Source organism: Papaver somniferum, chromosome 5, assembly GCF_003573695.1.
Source record: "Papaver somniferum cultivar HN1 chromosome 5, ASM357369v1, whole genome shotgun sequence".
Lineage (NCBI taxonomy): Eukaryota > Viridiplantae > Streptophyta > Magnoliopsida > Ranunculales > Papaveraceae > Papaver > Papaver somniferum.
In genome coordinates this window covers 121,751,614-121,779,108 of record NC_039362.1, presented here as the reverse complement: position 1 = coordinate 121,779,108, position 27,495 = coordinate 121,751,614, and the positions used below count along the sequence as shown (strand labels likewise).

The window sequence follows — 27,495 nt, the reverse complement described above, 5'->3', positions numbered from 1 at the left end:
CGTAGAATGAACAAGTTTATATCGAGGTTTAGTGGTCGCCAAAAGACCAACAAGAGACAAAAATCTACCGAAGCTGATTACAACTTAATCTCTACCGGTCAAATTGAGGAGGTCGACGTTCCCGGGTTAGGGAGGTTTCCTATAGTGGAAGATGATAAGCCGCACGCTACTGAAGACATTACATTTTCAGACGCACCAACATTTAAGTTTAAACATCGTGGATGTCTGGCATCGGTAATTCATTATTATAAATTTATTTCAATACATTGTCCTAGAGTTAAATATTTGATTGAAAAAGCGGGGTGGGAAAAATTGTTGAACATAGAGTGTAGCGCTACCCAACATGCCGTTGTTGATTATATTGTTGAGAGGTTTTGGGATACAACCAACACGTTCCATTTTCCATTTGGTGAGATGGGGTTCACGCCATTAGATTGGGTCATGTTAACTGGACTGAGTATCGGTGATGGTTATGTAGTTCCGTATGATTCGAGCCTATACCAATTTGACTATGTCCGTGAGAAGATTTTTCCGGATATCACACAGGGAACAAGAGGCGCGTCGTGGGTATCAAACTCAATTACAATTACATATTTAAGCTCATACTTCAAAGAAGATAAGTTGGTGGCGGCTAATGAAGATTCTCTCCTCGCCCATAGAATAGCAATTGCCTTTTTTATGTATGTTTTGGGTCAATTTTTCTTTCCTAATGCAAGGAACTATATTGATGCTGGATGGTTAGCTGCTTTCGAAGACATTGATAAAATACAAGACCTTGACTGGGGCGGTAGTGCCTTTTCGAGATTGTATGCAGGTCTCCGACAAGCTTGTAGGAAACAACAGAAGGCACTAAGCGGGCCCTTCCAAATATTAGAGGTATTTTGGTAATCGATTTTATTTTAATTTTCAACGTAAAGTATATTTTCATTTAAGTTTATTTCCTTGGATATATTAATTTGATTCATTAATTTTATGGACTAGTTTTGGGGGTATGAATACCTAGGCATATGTCGACCAGACATCTCAATGACCGGTAATGAACAGAAATGGCCTGTAATTTCCAGATGGAATGGAAGGAGGTGTCAGAATGATATTATTCGTTGTAGGATTTTACTGAATCAGCTGACGATTGACCAAGTGACATGGCACCCATGGGAATCATACACCGACGTCCTCAGTTCTGAGATGGGAAAGTCTGCTAGGAAGCTGTCGGACTCGAGATGGATATTTTCTTGGAATGGCGTTGTGAGTTAGACATGATTTTTTATATTATATCATTAATATTAATCGTCAATAACATAGTTTTTTATTTTTCGTTATTTATCTAATTAATAACGTACTCACTACAATTATATTCCCTTTTTGGTTATACAGCATAATGTTTATTTAGGAGAAAGATGTTGGAGGCAAAACCATTCATATGTTTTTCGAAGTCTGGTCACGGGAAAAGCACCACCGGTGAACTATGTGGTAAACGGTCATTCTTATGACATGCCGTATTATCTAGGTGATGGAATATATCCAGAAATTGCTACTATTATTATGGCGTTTAAACATCCGCTTGGTAGGAAAAAAGAGATATTTTCAGCGATGCAAGAGGGTGCAAGAAAAGACGTAGAGCGGGGATTTGGTGTACTTCAACAACAGTTTGGAATCATCAAACAACCTGCTAGAATGTGGAATCCAGATGTGCTTGCCTATATCATGAAAACGTGTATTATCTTACATAATATGATAGTCGAGGATGAGCGTCTACCCGGTGAATGGCCACATGTTTATGATCATCGTAGCAACCCGACACCGGTTAATATATTAAGAGGCAACAGTGAGGAGTTTTCCCAAATTAGAGCTGAGCAACGCCGACGTCATATGCGCAGCAAAGATAGGCATATTCGCTTGCGCGATGACTTAATCGAACATATATGGGTAGAATATGGGAATTAAAAGGTTGGAGACGAGGACAAAATATTGGAATTAAATGTTGTTTCCCATATGAAAAAATTATGTGATTTTATTTTAACGAATAATTTTATTGAAATGTATTAACTCTATTTCATATACTCATCACTTGGTAAATTAAAGTAAGATGTTACAAAATAAGTTAAAGTTGATTAAATTAAATGAAGATAAAATTAAATCCCAAATATTACATAATAATACGACTAATGACAAAATTAATACATATTAAAACGTAAATAAACTACTAAAACTATTATCACTTATTATTAGACTTAATACTTAAGGTTCGAACTATCCCGTTTTGACGATTATAATTGGCTCCTTTTGTCCCGTACTATTAAATCCTTTCGAAGTTCGAAGTACTCCTTTTGTACATGATCCAATTTGGAAAGATCCATCATCATGATGCGAAATTCATCGTCTGCGACCTCCTTGGCTATTTTAGCCGCATGCTCAGCTTGTTTTTGTGCAAACTCGGCCTTTTTTTGTTCCATCTTGAATCTTGATTGTTCCCGGTAATGAGAATTGAAATTTTCTTGCTGTGTAATAATTATTCCCATCAATTCCTCTTGGCTCGTGGATTTCTCTCGCCCGGTTTTCTTCAGTCGTTTAGCTGCTTTTTTTCCCATCTGACGAAGGTATGTATTCTCTATGTCTCCTTTATCTGTGTCGTTACCGGACTCGACTTGAGTGCCATCTTCCTCGGTATTCACGCTACTATCCAAATCGTGCGTCGTATCAAAAACAAAAGTCGATCGACGATTATGTTTTATATTTTCTATGACAATTGGGTAGCACTCTTCGTGCCTAAATTTTCTTCCATGATTGCATTCCTTAAACCGTTTGTTTACTTCTTCGAGCTGTTAATGTTTTTAAAAACAATTAGGTTCATGGGCATCTCAATATTAGAAAATAATTGTTTCAAAACAGAGAGAATACTCACGGTCATTTCCGGACCCCATCCCGTATGATATTCACCTTCCACTTCCGCCTGTTTTGCCGAAAACAACGCCACTTCTTTACTTATTCCCTGAAATCGTTTTTGCCAGGAACTCCAAGACCGCTCTGGTTTATCCGGTAAATGAGCTTCAATATCATCCTTGATACGAGTCCACAACGCAATCTCTGATTGATCGGCTCCAACGCCGGGATCTTGAGATATTGATAAATGAATTTTACACATCGTGACATCTTCGATTGTCGTAAAATTTGGACCTCTTGCTATTCGTGGTGTTGACATTAAAAACGATTCGATGAAAATTTTCAAAATGATTTGAAATATGGAAAACTATTTTTTCTTCCTGATACTATTTTTTTCTTGCCGAATACAAACGAATGATATGAAAATGTGAAAGGAATTCATCTGGTATATATAGGTATAAAATAAACCCGTTATTAACATTCAATTTCAAACGTTCGAAAGATATAAATATCTTACCAACGGTCAAAAATCTGCTACCCAATCTCCAACGCCAACGTTCGAAAAATTTATCATTCTAACGTTCGAAAATTTTCATTTCATGTTTCATAATTTTGCTGAGGCGTAAAAAAAAAAGTCCGTTTGAGAGGGGCGGAATTTTGGTGTCCGCCCCAGAGAGGCGGAATTTTGGTGTCCGCCTGGCAACGCGCGGAATTCTTCTGTCCGTCTCATCAGGCGTAAATTTATGTTACGCCCGCAGCAAACGTAAATTTAAATTCCGCCCCACCAACATACGTAAATTTGGTTTACGCCCGTTAACAAGCGTACTTTAAATTTACGCCCAGCATCAAGCGTACTTTAAATTTACGCCCGACTATATTAGAATTTGGGATTTGGTCGCGACCATATTTGGTCTGGAATTTGATCTTTGGTCCAAATTTGATCTTTACTCCGTCCCACTGTGTTAGGATCTCATCCCATAAATTTGGTTATACTCGCCCACTGTGGATGCTTTTAGAGTTGGAACAAATCCTTGACATTGAAACTTGTAGCTTGGACACGTGCAATTATCATTTTATTATTTAGTTGCTTATTGGCGGAATCACAATCATTTGTAGGATGAAGAATGTGCAGCTTTTTCCAAATAATGACACACACATGGCAGTTAGAGTGGTAAGTTGCCATTGAGCACAATATAATTTCCTTGTTTGTTACAAATACAATTTTTAATTAATTTGGCCAAAGTAGATTCATTAGTAGGTTCTTAGTTTTAATTGATTGCATGTACGTACGTCACAGATCTTCTACATATGGTTCATTTTGAGTGACCTCATTATGAGATATGCCTGGTACTTAAAGAAGTTGAGCGGGAAGCACTCCTTGATAGCATTTGGCTACGCTTTGCTGGAGTTGTATCGCCGCTTCCAGTGGATGTTCCTTCGAATTGAAGTAGAAGCTGCACAGCAAGGGCCGGATGGAGAGAATCTGGAAGATCCATTACTTTGTTGATTGCCTTGGCCCTTGAGACTCTTTATTTGGTTCTTGTGGGTTCTGGAGTAGACTACTGCTGCTTTTCTTTTGAGTAAACCACTATTGTTCTTAATTTCAATATTTGTCGTATAATTGGATATTTTCTGGCAATAACTGAAACTGTTATCTTTACCCAAAAAAAATAGCTTTTACATGGTTGGTTTACTTAAACAAAAAACCAAATGTGATCTTATCTTTAAAATGAATATATATCGTACATCTTTAATATTTGACACTGGGAATTTTTGCTCGGAGACTAAATAAACCTACGGTGAAAGAAAATGTATTCTTAATTGATAAACTTAAGAAAATGGAATACCTTCACACTACAATCCCCTTACCAATAGAAATTAAAGATACTCAAAATAATTTTAATATTTGGTATGATAGAGAGAATGATTATTGGAATCACCTATAAAAAGATAAATTTATAATGAACTTTGATAGAAACACTGCTTTCTTTCACCAAACTGCAACAATAGAAGAAGAATAAATCATATTCATGTTGTTAGAAATGAAACAGGTCTTTGGATTGAGAATGGTCCTCGAATTTATAATATGTTAATAAAAAACTTCAAACGTATTAGTGCATCCACCAAGGATCAACACCTTGATATCCTCAATAACCTTACTGACCCTTGCATTAACGAAGATGATAACAACCTGCTAACTAAAATTCTAGATGAAACTGAAATCAAAAATACGCTTTTTGATATGAATCAGTGGGGCTCTTCTGGTCCAGATGGTTACCCGTCTGGTTTCTTTAAAGAGCACTGGGATATCATTACAAACGACATTATTAACCTTGTTCAAGATTTTTTCAACAAAAAATATATTCTTAGAGAAATGAAGTAACACTTACATTACTCTAATTCCTAAGGTTCAAAACCCCTCTACTCCTAGTGATTTTCGCCTCATTAGTCTAAGCAATACTACTTATAAAATTATTTTGAAAATTCTACAAAAAATTGGTCAATTAACCCAATAACAACAATTCCTGGGTGAAAAAGACATGTAAAATTTGATACTGTTTAAATGGACGAGAATGTAAAAATAGCGAGGATGTAAACAATTTCATCCTACCTTTTTTCAAATACTTTTCCTTATTTTAAATTTATATCATGATGCATCCAGTTTCACCCTCGCTATTTTTTAAGTTTAAGCTAGGATGAATCCAGATTCATTCTTGCTATTTTTTTGGTGTCCATTTCACCCAGAGATCTACGAAGGAAGGCCAAAAACGAAGGCAGCTCTCTGGGTCTCTACCGACGCTGATGTGCGAAAGCATGGGGAGCAAACAGGATTAGATACCCTGGTAGTCCATGTCGTAAACGATGAGTGTTCGCCCTTGGTGCAAATCAGGGGCCCAACTAACGCGTGCAGATCTTGTGCCACTCCACCTGGTCGTATGAAACTGGCATGCATCCTCGCTCCCGGGACTCTTTCATGGAAACACCTGCATCAAGTGCACCGCCTCTCTAACTCGACTATCTTGTTGAGTTCCGGTCGGGCCTTCTCGGTCGCGATAAATCTTTCTAGCTTGAGGCTAGCCCAGGCAATGAATGATGTTAGAGAACTCATATGTCATACATGTGAGGGAGTCGAATGAACATCCCGTCCATTGGCGGGAATTTCTCCCGCATCCGATCCCCATTTCTTGTTCACCGTGGATGATCTGGGTGAATTGTGACCTCGTACGATCGTGTCAGGTGAGCAAGAGCCGCTTCGTCACAGTACTGACTTATGGGCTAACAGGTCACACAAGCATATCGGAGAGATCAGATAGCCATATATGTGATGATCCACCACTGCTGCTAAGTCCAATCATGAAAGAGTCATCTGCTTGCCATCGATGTTGTGCGATTAGTCACGTGCATACGTTTTCTTACCGGGAGGGAAAGTACTGAAATGAAGGATCTGTCGAAAGCACTAGGATCCGGATCTGCTGCGCTTATTGATTCAATCACAGCTGATACGCATTCAATTGTAAACAAAACACTGGTTAATTTAACACCGGGCAACAGTCTGGCCTTATTTTTTGCTCTTCAATCGATGCCTAACTCAAGCTTGTCCATATAAGGAGCTCCGCTAAGCAACTAGCTGCCTTCTTTCCTAAGTCTGTAGCTCAAGTTTAGCTTAGCTAGCGCTACCTTTATCAAGCAAGTGAGTTACAAACTCTTTATCCTGATATATCTCTTCAGATTTTTCCGAAAAGTCTTTGTTTTAGTTTCTTATTATCTGACTCCCTCCCGTTTGTTTGTTACTATAATTGCTACTTTCGTTAGACAAACTTGATCAAAAACTCCAGCGCCAATAAACTTAGCTCTTACCACGTCTTTGAGACTTAGTAAACCAATGCCTTAAGCCACTACACACTGTTTATCCCCACAAGTCCTATAAATAGCGAAACCCTCGTTTTGTGTTGCTGAGACATGCGCCTGATTTTCAAGTCACCTTTGTAAACCGAAGTGAGCCTAGGAGCCGGGTGACGTAACGTGCGTCAGTGCTACTAAGTGTACTCGTCCATTAGAACCATTGAAAAAACGGGGGTCTAACAACACCACCCAATAATTCGATTAGCAATCTGTATGGACAAACTCCGAAATACTTTTCTAGAGAATCAACTAGACAGTTAGACTCAATCTAGATTAAAGTATCTCAAGGAGTCAATATCTCTCACTTGTTTTGATTTACTCAAGCTAAAACAATAGCGAGTCTTTAATCAAACACAAGGAATAACTTGAACGGTACCAAAGACCAATATCCAAGGATCAATCAATATCAATCAACAACCAAAGGTTGGATTTCCAATTGATGATCTTAACGCACAACCTGTATTATTTCAATTATATAAAATATAATGCGGAAAAGAAATAACACAGACACCAGAAGTTTTGTTAACGAGGAAACCGCAAATGCAAAAAAACCCCGGGACCTAGTCCAGATTGAATACACACTGCATTAAGCCGCTACAGATAATAGCCTACTCCAAGCTAACTTCGGACTGGACTATAGTTGAACCCCAATCAGTCTACCACTAATTCAAGGTACAGTTGTACTCCTACGCTACTGATCCCAACAAGATACTGCGCACTTGATTCCCTTAGCTGATCTCACCCACAACTAAGAGTTGCTGCAACCCAAAATCGCAGACTTGATAATAAGCAAATCTGTCTCACACAGAAAAGTATATCAAAGGATAAATCCTTCTCCCATAGAAAAACCCTAGGTTTTGTTCCGTCTTAAGATATAAAATCAAGGTGAACATGAACCAATTGATAATCCGGTCTTATATTCACGAATAACAGCCTAGATTAATCAATCACCTCTCAACAATCTTTCTTGACTACACAAGCGGTTTGTCGAGGAATCACAAACAGTGAGACGAAGATGTTTGTGACTTCCTTATCTTTCCTATCGGATAACTCTCACGATCTCACGCCAATCAATAGATTGTACTCGTACGCTAGAAGATGCAAGATCATATCATACAACTACGATAAAAGCAGTATCGGTCTAGCTTCACAATCCCAATGAAGTCTTTAAGTCGTTAACCTGGTTTTAGAGAAAAAAACCAAAGGTTAAAGGAGAATTGACTCTAGCAAGCGCACTAGTATCACACAGACGTGTGGGGATTAGTTTTGCACAATGCTAGATGTCTCCTTTATATAGCCTTCAAATCAGGGTTTTTCCTTAGTTACAAAGCAATCCATATTCACCGTTAGATGAAAACCTGATTTAGATTCAAGCTAATATTTCTCAACCGTTAGATAGAAAACTTAGATTGTCACACACACTTGGGTAGACGTTTACTGGGTTTGTGAAAACCATGCCCAAACGTGTACGTGTATGTTGGTTCAACATAGTAACCTAAAAGGTTAACCATATGAGCAATTCATATTAACCTAGTTCTTCTTCACCATAACTATTTCAATTGACTCAAATGAACTAGTTAGAGAGTTGTTCAATTGCTGTTTGATCTTATGTAACTATACAAGACATAATTGAAACAAAGATGATTCGATTCGAAGAATCGGCTCATGAACTTTATAGCCACGGTTTGCATAAAGCATTCCTTAGTAATTTAAGTTTCATGTTCAGAGAACATCTTTAGATCATAACCACTTAAGCTCACAAACAAGTTCGCGGACTTAAGGCAACCGGCAGAGTTTTCCAAACTCAGCAGAAAATCTCGGCAAAGAGACTTCCGCCAGTTCGCGGACTGAGTTCGCGGACTAAACGCAAACGAGTTTTTGGAAAATCCCAGCAGAAATTCTCAGCAAGAGAACTTCCATCAGTTCGCGGACTTGGCAAATCCAATTCCTCCAGTTTCTCTCAATCAACAAAGTTCGAAAACTTCGGATTAAGGAATACATGGTTATGTAATCTAAACTCTCAGAGGACGTTATATAGCCGTTATTCACAGACCGTTTCACGTCAGAGCAATTCTCAAAGTAATTGAAACTTTTCATAACTTTCATCATTAGGTGAAGATAAACTTGATCAAAGCGAAACGCTTTACCAACACACAATTTCGAGAAAAAGATAAGTAGTGAATACTCAGCTCGAAATGTCAAATGTGTATGATCCAGTCTATATACCGTACGACTTTTTGTCTCATAAGAAGTGGGAGATAGAATAGATAGACTTTTGAGTGATAGATAAGTTCAAGTCTCCACATACCTTTTTGTTGATGAAGTTCCACGGTTCCTTGAGTAGATCTTCGTCGTTGTATGATGAATTGCCATGAAGTCCTTGAGCTCAACTACACTTTTCTATCCTAGTCCGAGACTTAGCTATAATAGACTAGAAATCAAGACTCATAGTTTTGATCACTAACATTGACAAACATACTTGATATAGAAACGCATGCGAGGTCGACCGAGCTATGCTCTAACAACCATGTTTTAAAAATATTTGGACAATTGACTCAATTTCCGAAAATTCTAACTAACAGACTGAAGCCCCTACTTCTTAAACTTATTTCTCAAAATCAGTCAACCTTTATTCATGGTCGTCAAATTACAGACAATATTATTGTGTCCCATGAAATCCTACATTCCATGAAAATCTAAAAAAATAAAAATGGAAACATGGCCCTAAAAATTGATTTATCTAAGGCCTTTGACAAAATAGAATGGGACTTTCTTAATAAGACTCTTCTCGCTTTTGGTTTTTTTGAGGATTGGTGTCAACTTATCATGCAATGTATAACCACTACTTCTTTCTCTGTTCTTTTAAATGCACTTCCTAGTGAGAAATTCTTTGTCCAAGGGTCTCCGCCAAGGAGACCCTCTCTCTCCTTATCTCTTAATTCTTTGCATGGAGGTTCTCTCCAAGCTTCTTCTAAAAGCAGAAAAGGATAAGCAGATTTGTGGGATTAAAGTCTCTAAAACTGCCCCATTTGTTTCCCACTTGTTTTTCGCTGATGATTGTTTTCTCTTCTCTAAAGCCAGCCTTTTTGAAGCTAAAAATATAGTTAACATTCTCAAACTCTTTTGTGAAATGACTGGTCAAGTCATCAACTTTCAGAAGTCTGGAATCTATTTTACTCCTAAAAATCATAATAAGCATTGTAAAATCGTTTCCAAAATTCTTAAAGTTAGAAAAATCACTAAGAACGATAAATATCTTGGAACTCCTCTTTTCTTTGATAGAAATATGGTTAATAATTTTGAACATTTACTTAATAAATACTATGCTTCTTTTCAAGCCTGGATTGGAAAGATGTTTGAAAAAGCGGGGGTCTAACAACCACACCCAATATTTCGATTAGAAATCTGTATGGACTAACTCCAATATGTTGTAGGGCTTTCGCCCATGGATGTGCGGCCCAATATAGTATTTATGGCTTTATTCCTATTGTATGTAAAGGACTGTATCCATGTAACACATATCATCTCTAATGAATAGAATCTCCTTCTCTTTGTGCCTCTTTATCTTTCCCATCCACCGCAAAACGTTATCATGCACGAAGTAATACCGCAGAGCTAGATTGAATTTGATTTTTTTTTCAATATGGAGTATTGGACATCAATTGTCGTCAAGCTAATGAATTCGCTGGAATCAAATCAGATAAATTGGATCTATTTTTTTGTAATCAAATAAGTTGGATCTATTTTTTCCCCCCTGTTTTTGATTTTGATTTTGGGAAATCTCATAATCAATTGATATTTGTATGTGTATGTGTATGTTATGATTGATTGTGTCATAATCTCCTTGATTGTAATCTATGTGCGTTCGTATAATTTGTTTAGATTTAATACATATTACATCTGTAGTCAGTATAATTGGTTTAGATTTTATAATATGTTAATACATATTACATCTGTATTTGATTACGAGGAATGAGAAATTGAATTTGACCATGAATCTGCCGTTTTTACACGAAGGAGAAAGGAAAATGGGTACGGTCCACCCACCCCGGTTCAACCCATCCCTGGTTCAGTCAACCCACGGTTCGGTCCAACCCAGCCACACCCGGTCCGGTCCAATCTGTTCATGTTCTTGTTCCTGCTGGTTACGGGACGTGCGCCGCTGAAGCCGTTCTGGTTTTGTCTATGCACGGTGGGAACCAAAGTTTGAGGTATGTAACTAATGGAACACCTATTGGGCTTATTTATTTATTTGTTTTTGGAACATTCTTTTGTCTTAGATAAGTCCATATTATAAAGGGTCAATTTCAATCTTGAATATGATATTGGTTATAGTTGAATGATGTTATGTTTTTTTTAAATGGTTGTACCAACTCGATCCATCAATGTATTTGTTTGGGGTTTAAAAGTACTTGGACCGTTATTGTGTACTTGATATTGTCTCCCTAAATTTGAATGTTCCGAGGGACGTAATCAACTTGCTCGACTATTAAAGAGTCGATAGTTTCAAAAGATACATTGCAAATAAAATCACATGTATTCCAATTTTTTGTGGAAGAACTCACAATTTTTATTTTGGGGTCGGAAAATTTCCATTTCTCTACTTCATCCATGATACTAACAAAATAGTATATGTTGAAGTGTGACAAAGAGAACTACCTTAAGTAATCTACTCAACCTAAAGTAAGTGGTTAACATGTGTAGTGAAATTCTCTTGGTCTGTTGAGATAAAGAAACTTCTCAATAAATTAAGCTAAATGTAGCAAAATTGAAAATGGAAAGAACCCCGAAGTAATAAGGGTTAGACGTAATGACTCATGTAAAGCATGTGAAAAGGGACATATATATCATGAGACGGAAATATATTTTTTCCCAGTAGTAATGACACCAAAGTACCGGTATCAGCTGAATATGGGATGAATCTAAGATATAATTCTAGCTCCCATCGTAAATGAAATAGTTGGAAATGCACCTGGTCATAGGTATTGATATAAGCAACGTAATGTGTATCATAGTAGCCACCAATTTTCACATCAACTTTAATGGAAAAAAGAACTTTGCCTGGCCAATTGACTATTTAATTGAACTAGATCATATGTCTTCCCTTACAGTGAGAATGGATTTTTGCATCTATAAATTATTTCTAATGAGTGTGGAAGGAAGCATATTCTTAGAAAATTAATGTGTCAATCTAGTGAATTGTAAATCACTGGAACTTGAATTACTGAATCCTTATTAACCCCAACAATGAAATGATTGGGAGTGATTCATAAAGACTTTTACATAACCATAAGGCACATTGGTTGTGACACGATGTTCCGTTTTGAAAGTACTAATGCGAGCATCACTTCATTTGAGTGTATAAGAAAATGAACTAATAGAATGCGAAGTTACGACATCTATCATAATCAGTGATTTCTAAAGTTACTAGATTTGCACTGCCTCTCCCCATTATGCTTTAGAGTAAGAAAACACGTCACTCATCTTACAAAGTTTATCTTTAGTGAAACATGATTGAGACCATCCTGTTTTACTTAGATGCAAATCCTAAATAACTCATTCTCCAAAGAAATAAAGTGTTGTTAGTGAACATATATACACGCAGAATGCGGACTATTCAAATTGATTTATGGCTCTGGTGGATGATTCGACGCATTTGATCAGTTGTTGTTCCTAACAAACGATGCGTTTAATTTTTGTAGAATTGCTAACACATATTACACAAATCAAAGTGCAAAGGCTCACCACCCTTGTTAATGCTAGAGAATTTACATCAAAAGGACTTGATGAATATTGCATGTTTAATAAGATCAATATAGAACATCTTATACCCAATGGTCTCGCAGAGGCTACCATCAAAGGTTACATATGGTGTCTAAGGAATAGGTTATGCATACTAACCTACCTTTTATTGCTTTGGGGATATGCAATATTACGCGCATCTTTACTTAATTCGTTTTAGAACCCAATATTAGTCAACCTTTTTTACGTACCAGTTGGTAACTGAATTTAAGCGTGACATTTGTGTTATTACGCATTTTTGGTTGCACTATATATGTGCCATTACGAGTCCACGTCGTACTATGATGGGTCACGAAAATGATTAAGTAATTTTGTTGGATATTTAATCTCAACAATTTTCCGCATTTTTAAAACCTTTGGAAAGAGATCTCTTACCGCAAGATTTGCGGGTTGTCATTTTAATGAGACATTCTTCCCGTCGTTAGGGGGAGATAAGAAAAAGTATTCTCTAAGGGAACGACAGGAATTGTCGTGGTGTGTTCCCACTGTGTCTCATATTGATTCTTGTACTCCACAAATGTAAATGTGAAGTGACAAAGAATAATCGATTTTCAGAATGTAACCGATGTCTCTAAAGTGACAAGATCACACATACCAGCTGCAAATATTCCTGCAAGGTTAGAAATCCTCAGTATGAGGTACACCATAGACTAAGGTGTTGTTGCAACTACGTTTGATGGAAGTGTAGTTGAGGCCGTGGCTCCATAAAGGAAGATGGAGAGACCACCAGGTTCGATCAATGCTCACCTAGAAAGGAAGTAGGTGAGTAAGGCACAAATTATTTATATCATCAGAAATTTTCTCATTAGATTGTCTCTGAATATGTCCATGAATCAAACTGGAGGACGCTACAAAGTTTAATGATTTCAGAGAACAATGACATCCCAAGTGGATTATGAGAATGCGCACGAGTCACTGGAAAGATCATGCGAGCATATTGATGATTAATTTCATATACATTTGCTTAAGTAAATAAAGCAAGATGAGATCGAACCAAGATCCTTGTTGCTTAATTTCAACGAAGAGCGTATTTGACCTATACAATCCAGGTAGAACTTGGTTCTTTGACAAATATACAGGTATTTGGTGTGGTAGTGCTAACCAACCAAGTGTAAAGCCTATTGGACATACATGATTAATTTGTCACAAAGAATAATGAGAAGAAAGCAGTCTTAAACTATAAAGACTCGCCTTGTGGCGCGAGGTTTCTCACAAAGCCCTGGAATTTTCCTCTTATTATGAACGTTATATCGTTCCTCTACTTAGTTAGCTTGGTAATTTCAAAAGGACTTGAAATGCAGCATATTTATGTGGTTATTATGTATCTATGAAAGAATCAAGAGATACAAGATATTTGCAAAAGTGCATGATGGCCTTTTGCTTCCCAAGTCGAATGACTCTAAACCACGGAGTGTGTTTGCAGTTACACTGGAACACTCACTTATTGATTTAAACAATCAGGCGGATGTGGTATACCCTTCTAACTGAATATTTGATTGGGAAGGGATAAACAAGTAAGGTTTCGTGCCATGCGTATTAAATAAGTTTCTGATTCAGAATTATAGATATTTATGTCGACGGTATGGACATGATAAGTACTCTTAATGGAATAAGAGATCTTAGAAGTTATTTAAAATATGAATTTGAGATGAAAATCCTGGGAAATCTCGATCTTATCTATATTCTGAACTAGAAGACCGAGCTTGTGGTATATTATTCCACCAGTTTGCATGTGTCCATTGTCAGGCAATTTAACAAAGACATGCATCCTGATAGCACTCCCATGATTAGTCGAGGTTCAAACGTAAGTAAGTGACCATTTCGCCTAAAGGAAGATGATGAAGGTGTGTTGGGAGATGAAATTCCCATATCTAAGTACAATAGACGCATTTTTGTACCTAGTATAATAATGTACTCGATAAAATTTTGCATCCTCAGGGAACTTGTTAGCTAGATATAGCCCAGCGCCAACGCAACATCTTTGGAATGGTACAATGAATGTAACCATGTACTTAAAAATAACCATTGACATGAGTTTGTTTTATCCCTCCAAAGACATAAAAATGAATGCTAAAGGTACTGCAATCCAAAGGTTGTTTATTATGAAAGAAAAATAATCTCTTTTCCGACGAAAGTAATCAGGGAGAGATATGGTAGATTATTTTCTAAGTCGTTACCGATATTCAGTTTCGACAAGTACATGACTAAAGGAACTGTCTGGAACAACTCTGAAAGTAATCAGGGGGAGATGCCGACATCGGGGGGAAGATCCAAGGATATGATGTCGACATATTTTACTTTGAAATTGAAGTTGTGTTGTACTTTTTTTCCCTTCGATCGAGAATAGTTTTCCCCAAAGGGTTTTGTTACTCGACAAGGTTTTTAGAAAGACAACACTAAAAGCATCAAGTATGTTGAACGTTGAAGACATAAAGATCGCGTTGATGTTATTGAAAATATCTGAATCAAAGAAATGAAACACGATAGTCCGTTAAGCAACGTAACTTCCAAAATCAACAACATGGTTCTATAAACATCCAAGTCACCAAAGTAAAGTGTGATAAACTCCTTTTGACTGCATTAGACTAATGAAAATTGTCAGACATCAGGGGGAGCATCTAATAGTGTGTTGAACTCTTTTCCTTCACCGATGTTACTTTTTCCCACAGGGTTTTATTGCTCGGTAAGGTTTTTAATGAGACAACAACAAACACCGGGAATGTAATTTCCCAGCTAAGGCTATTTTCTTTTCCACGGGGATTTTCTTCCTTAAGAGTTGTGAAGAAACTAGTCAACTTCAACGGAGAAAAGTGTTCATCTGCAACTGATCACCTTTACTTGCATCTGTCACGTTTTACTCTTTTCCCTCCGTCAAGGTTTTATCCCACTGGGTTTTCCTTGCCAAGGTTTTAATGAGGCAACATATTTGAGTCTAACTATGTTCTAAGTTTGCTTAATATTGTACTCTTTTTCTTTAATTCAGGTTTTGTCCCTTTGGTTTTTCCTGACGAAGTTTTAACGAGGCAATTGACTTAGACTCGTCGATCTTTGAAGATCGTATTGCATGTGATGAACTACATGTAAAGTACGAGACAACATGTGAAGTACTACATGTGAAGATTTGTACCAAGGTTTTATCCCACTGGGTTTTTCCTTGTTGAAGTTTTAATTAAGAAATTGATTTCGGCATAAGTCATCAAGGAGAGAAGACATTTGAAGACCTACACAATGTATGTGAAGTACTGAGTATGAAATTCTATTGAACCGCACAAGGGGGAGTGTTGTAGGGATTTCGCCCATGGATGTGCGGCCCAATATAGTATTTATAGCTTTATTCCTATTGTATGTAAAGGACTGTATCCATGTAACACATATCATCTCTAATGAATAGAATCTCCTTCTCTTTGTGCCTCTTTATCTTTCCCATCCACTGCAAAACAATATACTTTTAAGAGAATCAACTAGACAGTCAGACTCAATCTTAATAAAAGTATATCAAAGAGTTATATCTCTCTTTCTCGATTCAATACTTTACTCAAGCAAATAGAAATCTGCGAGTCTAATTTGAATACAAAATCACTTGAACGGTACCAAAGACCAATGTTCAAGTATCAATCAACAACCAAAGGTTGGATTTCCCAATTGATTGATTCAACGCACAACCTGTGATATTTCAATTATATAAAAAAATATAATGCGGAAAAGAAATAACAAAGACATCAGAAGTTTTGTTAACGAGGAAACCGCAAAAGCAGAAAAACCCCGAGACTAGTCCATATTGAACACACACTGTATTAAGCCGCTACAGACACTAGCCGACTACAAACTAACTTCGGTCTGGACTGTAGTTGAACCCTAATCAATCTCACACTGATCCAAGGTACAGTTGCTCTCCTTACGTCTCTGATCCCAGCAGGATACTACGCACTTGATTCCCTTAGCTGATCTCACCCACAACTAAGAGTTGCTACGACCCAAAGTCGAAGACTTTCATAAACAAATTTGCATCACACAGAAAATTCTACGGTAATAGATAAATCTGTCTCCCACAGAAATACCTACGAGTTTTTGTTTCGTCTTTTGAAAAATCAAGGTGAACAGGAACCAATTGATAAACCGAACTTATATTCCCGAAGAACAACCTAGTATTATCAATCACCTCACAATAATCTCAATTGACTAGCGAAAGAAGATATTGCGGAATCACAAACGATGAGACGAAGATGTTTGTGACTTCTTTTATATCTTTCTTATCGGAGAAATCAATCTCAAGCCAATCTTACGGTTGTACTTAGTACGATAGAAACAACAAGACCAGATCACACAACTACAAGAAAAGTAGTATCGGTCTGGCTTCACAATCTCAATGAAGTCTTCAAGTCGTTAACCTACAGGGTCTCGGTAGAAACCTAAGGTTAAAGGAGAATCGACTCTAGCTAATACAACTAGTATCACACAGGAGGGGTGGGTATTAGGTTTCCCAGTTGCTAGAGTTCTCCCCTATATAGTCTTTAAAAGCAGGGTTTGCAATCAATGTTAGCTTAGCAACAAAGCATTCAATATTCACCGTTAGATGAAAACCTGATTAGATTCAAGCTAATATCTTTCAATCGTTAGATCGAAACTTAGCTTGTTACACACAAATAAAATGCACGTTTATCTAGGTTTGTGTAATCGTACCCAAACATGTACATCTAGTTGGTTCAACAGTAGTTAAACAAATGGTTAACCATATGAGCACTTTCATATCAACCATATTCTTCTTTGCCATAACTAGTTCAAATGACTCAAATGAACTAGTTAGAGACTTGTTTAATTGCTTAGATCTTATAGAAGTATACAAGACACGATCGAAGAAAAAATTATTTGATTCACTCGAAGCAAAAATGATTTGATTCATTCGAATCGATTCATGAACTTTATAGCCACGGTTTGTAAACTTGCATTCCTTAGAGCAACCACAGTCACGGACAAATTTGGGGACTAAACTCAAATTTGGTCTCAAAATATGCCGCAACGGAAGGGACCAAACCCAAATTTGATCGCCAAAATTAGGGTTTGAGACCAAATGTGGTCGTTAACCCAGACTAAACGAAATATAGTGGGACGGAAGTATTAATAGCGTATGAAAGCAGACGAGATTTTAGTGACCGTATGAAATCAGACGGAAGTATAATTAACGTATGAATCAGGCGCATCTATAAACTCCGCCTAACCAAACGCATGTAATACATACGCCCCAACACAGACGTAGTTATATTGTACGCCCCAATGGGACGTTGGTATATTTTACGTCCCAATGGGACGTTGCTTTAATGTACGCCCCAATGGGACGTTGGTATATTCACTCGTTTAGTGGGCTAATACGTTATTAGAAGAAGATTAGTGGGCTAATACGTTATTAGAAGAAGATTAGTGGCTAATATTTATGTAAATTCACTAATCAGGCGGTCATTAAAAGTGCGCCTGAATCAGGCGGTCATTGAAAGTGCGCCTGAAATCAGGCGATCATTAAAAGTGCGCCTGAATTAGACGGACATTAAAAGTGCGCCTGAATCAGGCGCACATTAAAAATGCGCCTGATATCAGACGGTCATTAAAAGTGCGCCTGAATGAGGCGGACATTAAAAATGCGCCTGAATGAGACGGTCATTAAAAGCGCGCCTGAACTGGGACGGTCATTAAAAGTGCGCCTGAACTGGGGCGTTTGTTATACTTCCGCCTGACTAAAAATAGTCTTCCACGACTGTGGTTGCTCAGTGTAAAATGCCAATTTTTTTTAGCTTTTGGTCTGCTATTTGGCATTTGGTCGACTCCATGACTGTGGATGCTCTTAGTTTATATAAGTTTAAGTCACGAATAATCGTTTTTAGAAAATAACCAACTTTAGTTCGCGGACTGGTACGCGGACTTAAATACCCATAATAAGTTTTTTATCAATTCACAAACTCCAGCAGAAATTCTCGGGATGAGAACCTCCGAAAGTACGCGGACTGGGTACGCGGACTGGGTACGCGGACTCTAGTTCCGGTTTTCCTGAGCAGCAAAGTACGCATACTTTGGTTCAAGGAATAAGGACTTATACATGCATGAGTTACCACACAATTATTATATCCAATAATGGTTATATAATCTAAAATATCATTTCAATCATTGAAACATTCTTAGAGGACGTTATATAGTTGTTATTCACAAACTATTTTTCGTCAAAGAAATTTTCAAGTAATTGAAACTTAATATGACTTTCGTCATTAGTAAAGATGAACTTGGCCAAAGAGAAAGCTTACCAACACATATTTCGAGAAATATATAAGCGAGATAAACTCGGCTCGAAATAGCAAATGTGTATAATCAAAGTCTATATAGCAAAACGACTTTTGTCTCAAAATAGGAGATAGAGTAGATAGACTTTTGAGTGATAGATAAGTTCAAGTCTCCACATACCTTTTAGTCGATGAAGTTCCACCAGTTCCTTGAGTAGTTCTTCGTCTTTGTATGATCATCGCCATGGAGTCTTGAGCTCAACTACACTTTCTATCCTAGTCCGAGACTTAGCTATAAGTAGACTAGAAATCAAGACTTATAGTTTTGATCACTAACATTGACAACACATGCTTGAGATAACAACGCATGCGAGTTCGACCGAGTAGTGCTCTAAAAATCTCCCCTTTTGTCAATTTTAGTGACAAAACTATCAATACATATGGAATACAAAAATAGATAAATAAACTTTTGTAGCTTCTCTTCCACATGCCTGATCTTCTTGGTTCTTCAACATTACTCGAAATCTTCGTCACTTCCAAGTACTCCAATGATCCCAAAGGTTGTAAGTTTAGTATCACCATTGTTGAAAATCTGTAGTCATAACAATGAGAAAACAAGAATTCCCAATCATTGTTATATAGTGTCATAGTATTATTATACAACATCAAAGTTCAATTGTATGACAACTTCGACAACAATACTATGGTGATATGTATCACTCCCCCTTAGTCAATACTCCATCTCACATGAAACCACTCCTCCTTACATAATGATCCGAAAACCATATGTATTTGTAGTGTGAGCTACACATTAATTCTCCCCCTTTTTGTCAATAAAATTGGCAAAGGTATGAAAACTAGTGGGATCCTAATGAAATTTCCATAGAGACATTTCATGACCAAAAGAAAGCACATATCAACTTTTTAGATGCCATCATATAGCCGAATCTAAATGCATTCATCAAGGAGTTTATAAAGATACAAGATAACCCCTATAATATTCCACATCCGCACTTCCCACAAAGATTTGGCAATTAAGCACAAGTTCAATTAAGAACTCTCCCCCATAAAATGTCATTTCCAAAAGAACAACAGGAGCGGCCTTAATTTCACAAGAAAAGAAGGATTTCTTTGGACATAACAAATCACATACGAATATGAATTTGAATCCAAAAATACTCAATTAAATTAACCATAAGAAAACCCATGATTAATTTAATCGGAAATGCTCAACGTAAGAGAACTTACGGATCCGCACATTATATACATAAAATATGGATCAGGGAAGATCAATAATGCGGAATAGACAGGGATTCATTCTATTTTCCATCACTATTTGCACAATGACATACAATAGACATAATACTCGTAATCAAAAGTTAATCCTATCTTCCATCAATACTTGCATAATGACATAATAAGCTTAAAACTTTTGTAATGTAAAAATTTCATTCATTCTTTTATCAATACATGCATATCGACATACGAAAGACTTAACTTTTGACAAGGTATGGGACAATCATAGTTCACGGACGCAAACACACATATCTGTTGCATTCTGATGCGCAACAACACACACTTTAGTTCACTTATGAGAGATATGTTGGCTGCCTCGAGCTATATGAGTAGAGTGCCTTTAGTACTTTATTATTGTCCATTGATCGTATGTAACGTGTCAGTTATCCATTGAATAAACATTAGGGTTAATCATTGGTTATAAGTTTGTAAGAGAAGAGTTATCTTCTTCATTATGAAAATAAATGAAATAGAACTTGTTGGCTTCGCTTACTTAAGCCAGATATTGGCCTAAATCATCGATTCATGAGGTGTTTTCACCAATCTATCCACCTTTTTATTGATTTGTTGTAGTAATACAATAATTGGCATCAGAGCCGTTTTATCTACCAAATTGTTTTTCCAATGACACTCAAAGATGTTGCTGATAAAGCTGCAGCTAATGAAGCTGTTATCATTCAACTTCAATCCGATTTCAAAACCCTCTCCACAGATCTTACTCACCAGATCGATACAGTAAAGGCTAGCCTCAAAGGAACCTTACAAGAGAATAATCGAAGCCTTATTCAATTACTCAGTAAACCCATTAATCCTAATCGAACTGAAGATGCAGGTGGATCACATAACCACGATGATGAACACTCAAATTACTTTCATCAACATCATTCAAACTTTGCTAATCACCATCATCGAATTCCTAAGCTCCATTTTACAAGATTTGATGGAACTAATCCCAGAGGGTGGATTCAAAAGAGTGAAAGATATTTTCAACTCAATGACATTGAGGAACACAGGAAGGTCGACATAGATGCAATCTACCTTGAAGGTAAGACCGATAAATGGTTTCTAAACTTTCTTGTTAATCGAAATAGAATTACATGGCAGTATTTATCTATTCATATTTGTGCTAGATTTGAAAATCCTGTAGAGGAAGATTTTGTTGGTAGTTTCAATAAATTGGTCCAAAGTTCTTCTATGGATGATTACTATGAAGAGTTTGAATCACTCAAGGCATTAATGTCACGCATGAATCCATCTTTGAGTAAATCCTATTTTTTTATGAGCTTCCTCAGTGGATTGAAGGATGACATTGGCAAATCTGTGTCCATGTTTCACCCGCAAACTCTAGTTGATTCTTTTTCATTAGCTAGACTACAAGAACAAAAACTTCAGTTAACCAATGCAACATCTAAGCCATTTACCAAATCCTTCAATACCCATTACATCTCACAGAGACCATGCACTCCTATCCCTTTAACACCTAAACCAATTATCACTTCACCTAAATCTGGAACTACCAACCCAAAGTCTTTTTTCACGCCTCCTCCAAAGCCTACACCTACAAATCCTATAATTAAAAGACTTTCTCAGGAGGAGATGGATAAAAGAATAGCTCAAGGGTTATGTTATAATTGTGATGTTGTATATCGACCTGGTCATTTTTATAAAGGGAAACAAAAAATCTACATGTTACACATGGATAATCCTGAATCTCAGGATACTGAAGAAGAGGAAGATATTTTTGAGAAAGCACCTGAATCTCCAATACAATATGAAGTTGAAATATCTCTCCATGCTCTCACTGGCTCTGTAACTTGAGACACAATCAGAATACCTGGTATCATTAACAAGAAGACTGTTTTTGTCCTCATAGATACAGGTAGCACAACCAGTTTCATTGATAGTAAGTTGGTTTCTTCACTTCAGTGTTCTATCACACCAACTCCACCTATGAGGGTCACTGTTGCTAATGGAGAACAAACACTAAGTTCAGGAATTTGTTCTAAGCTACAATGGAGAATGCAGGGACACAAATTTGTGGAAGATTTAAGAGTTTTACCATTAGGGGGTTGTGACATAGTGCTTGGATCTGATTGGCTAAGAAATCTAGGTGATGTGCTTTTCAACTTTGCAAAACTCAGTATTTTTTTTAACTATAAAAACCAGAAGATCAGTTTACAGGGCACAACTCCTAAACACTCATTCTTGATGATGAGTAGTGAAGCAGTCAAGAAGTTCTTCTACAACAACTCTCATGGCTTGGTGGCTCAACTATTCTCTATATCTCCAACCTCAACACCACCTAAAACTCCAGACATTCTACTTCCACTATTACAACTGATATTTTCCAGGAACCTTCTACACTTCCACCTAAAAGAAGTTTAGATCATTTTATTCCCTTACAACCCCTCTCATCACCTGTAAATCAAAGAGCATATAAGTTTCCATATGTTCAGAAGGGAGTAGTTGAACAACTGATTAAGGAAATGCTTGAAACTGGAATTATTCAGCCAAGCCACAGTCCCTTCTCTTCTCCCATACTTTTAGTCAAGAAGAAGGACAATACATGGAGATTTTGTGTTGATTATAGGAAACTCAACAACATTACTATGAACGATAACTTCCCTATACCCATTGTATATGAGTTACTAGATGAACTACAAGGGTATGTCATCTTTTCCAAGATTGGTCTTAGAGATGGCTATCATCAAATACGAGTGCATGATCAAGACATCCACAAGACAACATTCAGAACTCATCAAGGACATTATGAGTTTAAAGTCATGCCATTTGGCCTTACAAATGCTCCAGCTACATTCCAAGCAGTCATGAATGAAATCTTTCAGCCATATTTGAGAAAATTTGTATTGGTCTTCTTTGATGATATTCTCATCTACAGTCACAACATGAGTGAGCATTTGGACCATCTCAGACTGGTTTTTTCTTTACTCAGACAACATCAACTATTTGCTAAGATGTCTAAATGTTGTTTTGGCCAACCTTCTTTGGAGTATCTGGGCCATATTGTCACAGATGAAGGGGTTTCTCCAGACCCAAAAAAATTGCTTGTATGCAATCTTGGCCAGTACCAAAGAATATCAAGGAACTGAGGGGATTTCTTGTCCTCACTGGTTACTATAGAAAGTTTGTACAACACTATGGATCTATCAGCAAGCCCCTCACCAACCTTCTCAAGAAAAATTCTTTCCTACGGAGCTCAGCTGCTACAACTGCCTTTGAGGAACTGAAATTGGCCATGAGCACTACACCTGCTTGGCTTTGCAAGACTTTACTAAGCCATTTTTTGTTGAAAGTGATGCTAGTGACTTGTGCATTGGAGTTGTACTACTTCAAGAAGGTAAACCAATAGCTTACTTCAGCAAGCCATTATAACCCAGAGCTAGAGTACTTTCCACATATGAGAAGGAATTCCCAGCCATTGTCATGGCTGTGCAAAGGTGGAGGCAATATTTACAAGGCCACAAGTTTATCATCAAAATAGATCATCACAGTATTCAGTACTTCCTTACCCAAAGAATCACTACTTCCTTACAACAAAAATGGCTCATTAAACTTTTGGGATTTGATTATGAGATCCAGTATAAAAAAAGGTGCTGAAAACATTGTTGTTGATGCTTTATCTAGAAGACCAATGCCTGAGGCTGCTTGCAATGCCTTATCTCTTTCTAAACCAACATGGGTACAAGATGTCATCCACAGCTATGACCAAGATCACAGATCAGCACAACTCATTTCACAGCTAATCCTCCAAGATGATAGTGTCCCAAACTTCACCTACAAGGAAGGCATATTAAGATACAAGAATAGGCTCGACATTGGCACTGGTGGTCAGGTCATACATACACTCTTACACTCTTTACATGCTTCTGTTGTGGGTGGCCATTCTAGTATACATGCCATTTTTATTGGCAAGGAATGCATAAGGATATTTTACTGTTGGTATCTCACTGTGATATTTGTCAAAGGAATAAGAGTGACAAGACAAATGATGTTGGTTTACTACAACCACTACCTATTCCTGATCAAGCATGGCAACACATCATCATGGACTACATGTGAGCAACAGAAAGAATGCCATCTTAGTCATTGTTGATAGACTCACAAAGTATGCTCATTTTATTGCTCTACAGCATCCATACACTGCTGCTTCTGTGGCACAAGCATTCCTCACCAATGTGTTCAAGCTACATGGTTTGCCTTCCTCTATTGTGTCAGACAGGGACAAGGTGTTCACCAAATTTTTTTGGCAAGATTTGTTCAAAGCTTTGGGAACTAGCTTGAACTTGAGCACTGCTTATCACCCTCAAACAGATGGGAAAAATGAAAGAGTTAATGCATGCCTAGAGAATTACTTGAGGTGCATATGTGGCCACAAACCAAGTAGCTGGAGTCAATGGCTAGCACTGGCAGAATAGTGGTATAATACCAGCTATCATAGGGGCTTGAAAATGTCTCCCTTTCAGGCATTTTATGGGTATGTACTTCCACACATGGATTTTCCAACTACTGCAACGACATCTATGGCTGCAGTGGAGTCATACTTAAAGGATAGAGCTAATATGCTGGACTTACTCAAAGAATCACTCAGCAAGGCTCAGGAACGTATGAAACTCTATGCTGACAATTCAAGAGTTGAAAGATCATTTCAGGTACGAGATCTTGTATATTTGAAGCTTCAACCATACAGACAAACCTCTGTGTCTCTCAGGAAAAACTTCAAACTTTCAGCAAAGTTTTATAGCCCTTTCAAGGTTCTGCATAGGATTGGAAATGTTGCTTACAAATTGGAATTGACATCTAGCTCTCGTATACACCCTGTCGTCCATGTCTTACAGTTGAAGCAACACATTGGTCTCAAACACACTCCTTCTTTTGTATTACCAGTCGTCGACCCTACTGGGAATGTAATTATGTTACTTGAGAAAGTGTTGCAGACAAGAACTATCCTCATCGGAAAACAGCTAGTGCAACAGGTTTTGATTCAATGGGCACATTCTTCACCGGAGGAGGCTACTTGAGAGGAAATCTCCAACATCAAGGCTCATTACCCTAGATTTATCCTTGAGGACGAGGATTCTTTTCAGGGGAAGACAATGTTGCATTCTGATGCGCAACAACACACACTTTAGTTTACTTATGAGAGATACGTTGGCTGCCTAGAGCTATAGTAGTAGAGTGCCTTTAGTACTTTATTATTGTCCATTCATCGTATGTAACGTGTCAGTTATTCATTGAGTAAACATTAGGGTTAATCATTGGTTATAAGTTTGTAAGATAAGAGTTATCTTCTTCATTATGAATATAATGAAATAGAACTTGTTGGTTGCGCTTACTTAAGCCAGATATTGGCCTGAATCACCGATTCAGGAGGTGGTTTCACCAATCTATCCATTCTTGTTTGTTGATTTGTTGTAGTAATATAACAATATCCCATAACAAATTTGCAATATAAAAATCATAAAGATTAATACTGCAAAAATCATCTTTCAAACAAATCTTTAGAATTTAAGCAAATAAATCTAAAAACAATAAAGATGAAAACGTTGGACATAGCTATATGTAATCACAATAATGGCTGTGCCAAACTCTAGTTATTCTTCCTAAAAACACAAGAATAAAATTCTCATAAGAAGATTTACTAGAAAAAATAAAAACCTAATTCACTTATTATATTCATCATCGGAAATACTCCAAGATGCTTGAATCATGTTCAATTCTTCCTTGAGCTCGGGAAACTTAGTTGCAACCAATGACGGTTGTTCTTGCACGCACTTCACCTTTGCATTGACCTTACACACACCCTTGTGAGTTTTCTGAAGAAGACTCAAGGTGGTAGGTCACAAGAATCTTAAAGGGAATCATCTCTTTGTATTTAGCGCACATTCTCCCTTATACGTTTGAAAGTACAGGGACGAACAGGTTTGGGAACCCCAGGATAATTGCCAATTGAATCAAAACCACGTTCAAGGAAAATTTGACTAAGCAAGCAAGGGTAACCTAACTTCTTGTTGGGTGAAGTCATCGATGTCGTTTGAAAAATGATGAAGCCACAAATATCGAGACTTGGAACACCCAATTCAAGGAAATAGACCAATTCCACAAACTCGCGACTCCATCGAGAATTCTAAATTGTGGAGGGACAAAGGTTAGAGATACCGATTTTTATGAAAGCCATCAAGGCCACACTAAGAACATTAGTAGAAAACTTTCCCTGACTCTACGCAACTTTCTTACCACAAATACCAAGAGATATGTCTTCATGTGATGGTCGTTCATCACTTGGCCTAGGTAGACGAACATTACCCAACGGAATTTTGGTAAAATCAACTCTCTATTAACAAGAAACCTTTCTCTATTTATCATGGGTTTGAATTCCATTTTTCCGGGATCAACATCATGAATGTTGGCATAGAAAATTCTTGTGAGAGTATCAAATCCTTGACCAAGACCATCAAAGATGTTTCCAATATTGAATTTTTCAAAGAAAACTAAATCCTCTTTATGTCCACTAGAAAAATCCAATTTCTTTTCTACAATAAATCCCATAGATGAAATCATTTCAAAAACATTAGCCCAAGAATCATTGACAAACCTAATCCTAAGAGAATTTTGGTCCAAGGGAAGATTCATGCTAGAAGAACTCAAGCCTTTTGAAATTCTTTTTGAAACCTTAAGATTCATCATGCGATCTAGAAATTGGAAGGAACCAAGAGGAAATTACTTACTTGGAATGAACCTTGAACACCCTTCCTTTTAATCTTTCTCCAAAGAAGTTTCAATGGTGGAAACACAAGAACCCTAAGGTGTTCATGTACGCGGACTGATGGGATGAATAAGAAGGTCCGCGTACTTGTTTTTTATAAGACCCACTAATGGGATTGGACCCGTTTATGAGCCGCGACCCACAAAGGGAATCTGGGATTTTATTTGAAGTTCGCACATCAAGGTTGTGCATCTCATGACAACACAATTTGTGAGAGAAGACAGATACAGTAGAAAGCTCTATTGGAAATTCCAAAAAGGATAGAATAACATTATTAACCCAACTGTACACAAATCAAACCATTTCTTGCCACATATCAAGATATATACAAATGGGGTAGTGCCAGGATTGTTACCAAGAGGCATGATATCCAGAGGAATCCTCATGCAACATTTCTGCTTGATATTTGTGAGCAGTCCCAGTGATATATATAAACAAGGTAATGATGATAATCAGGGTTGTCAGAGCTTTGTATCTTCCTTTTTATATGATTGGAAAGAAAATTCTTCCGATTCAACCCGCATTGGATCTACTTGTGTTGACAGAGTGTTCAGTCTGTACATTGGT

The 27,495-nt window shown here is 37.2% G+C and overlaps 2 protein-coding genes across 2 annotated transcripts in view; both read left to right on the top strand.

Annotated features, from left to right (window-relative positions):
• Positions 1–4,387, top strand: part of LOC113279531 — an 8,306-nt gene extending 3,919 nt beyond the window's left edge. Inside the window, exons 8-9 of the mRNA XM_026528223.1 lie at positions 3,997–4,051; positions 4,178–4,387. Coding sequence (XP_026384008.1) covers positions 3,997–4,051; positions 4,178–4,387 — 265 coding nt within the window. The remainder of the gene's footprint in view (positions 1–3,996; positions 4,052–4,177) is intronic.
• A 20,226-nt stretch (positions 4,388–24,613) lies between these two features.
• On the top strand, positions 24,614–25,183 carry LOC113279530. The gene has a single exon (XM_026528222.1). The coding sequence runs from the start codon at positions 24,614–24,616 to the stop codon at positions 25,181–25,183; it is 570 nt and encodes a 189-aa protein (XP_026384007.1).
• Positions 25,184–27,495: the final 2,312 nt, after the last annotated feature.

Excerpts from the sequence above, each read along its gene's own strand:
- LOC113279530 (XM_026528222.1), top strand. The coding sequence starts at position 24,614 with ATGTCTCCCTTTCAGGCATTTTATGGGTATGTACTTCCACACATGGAT.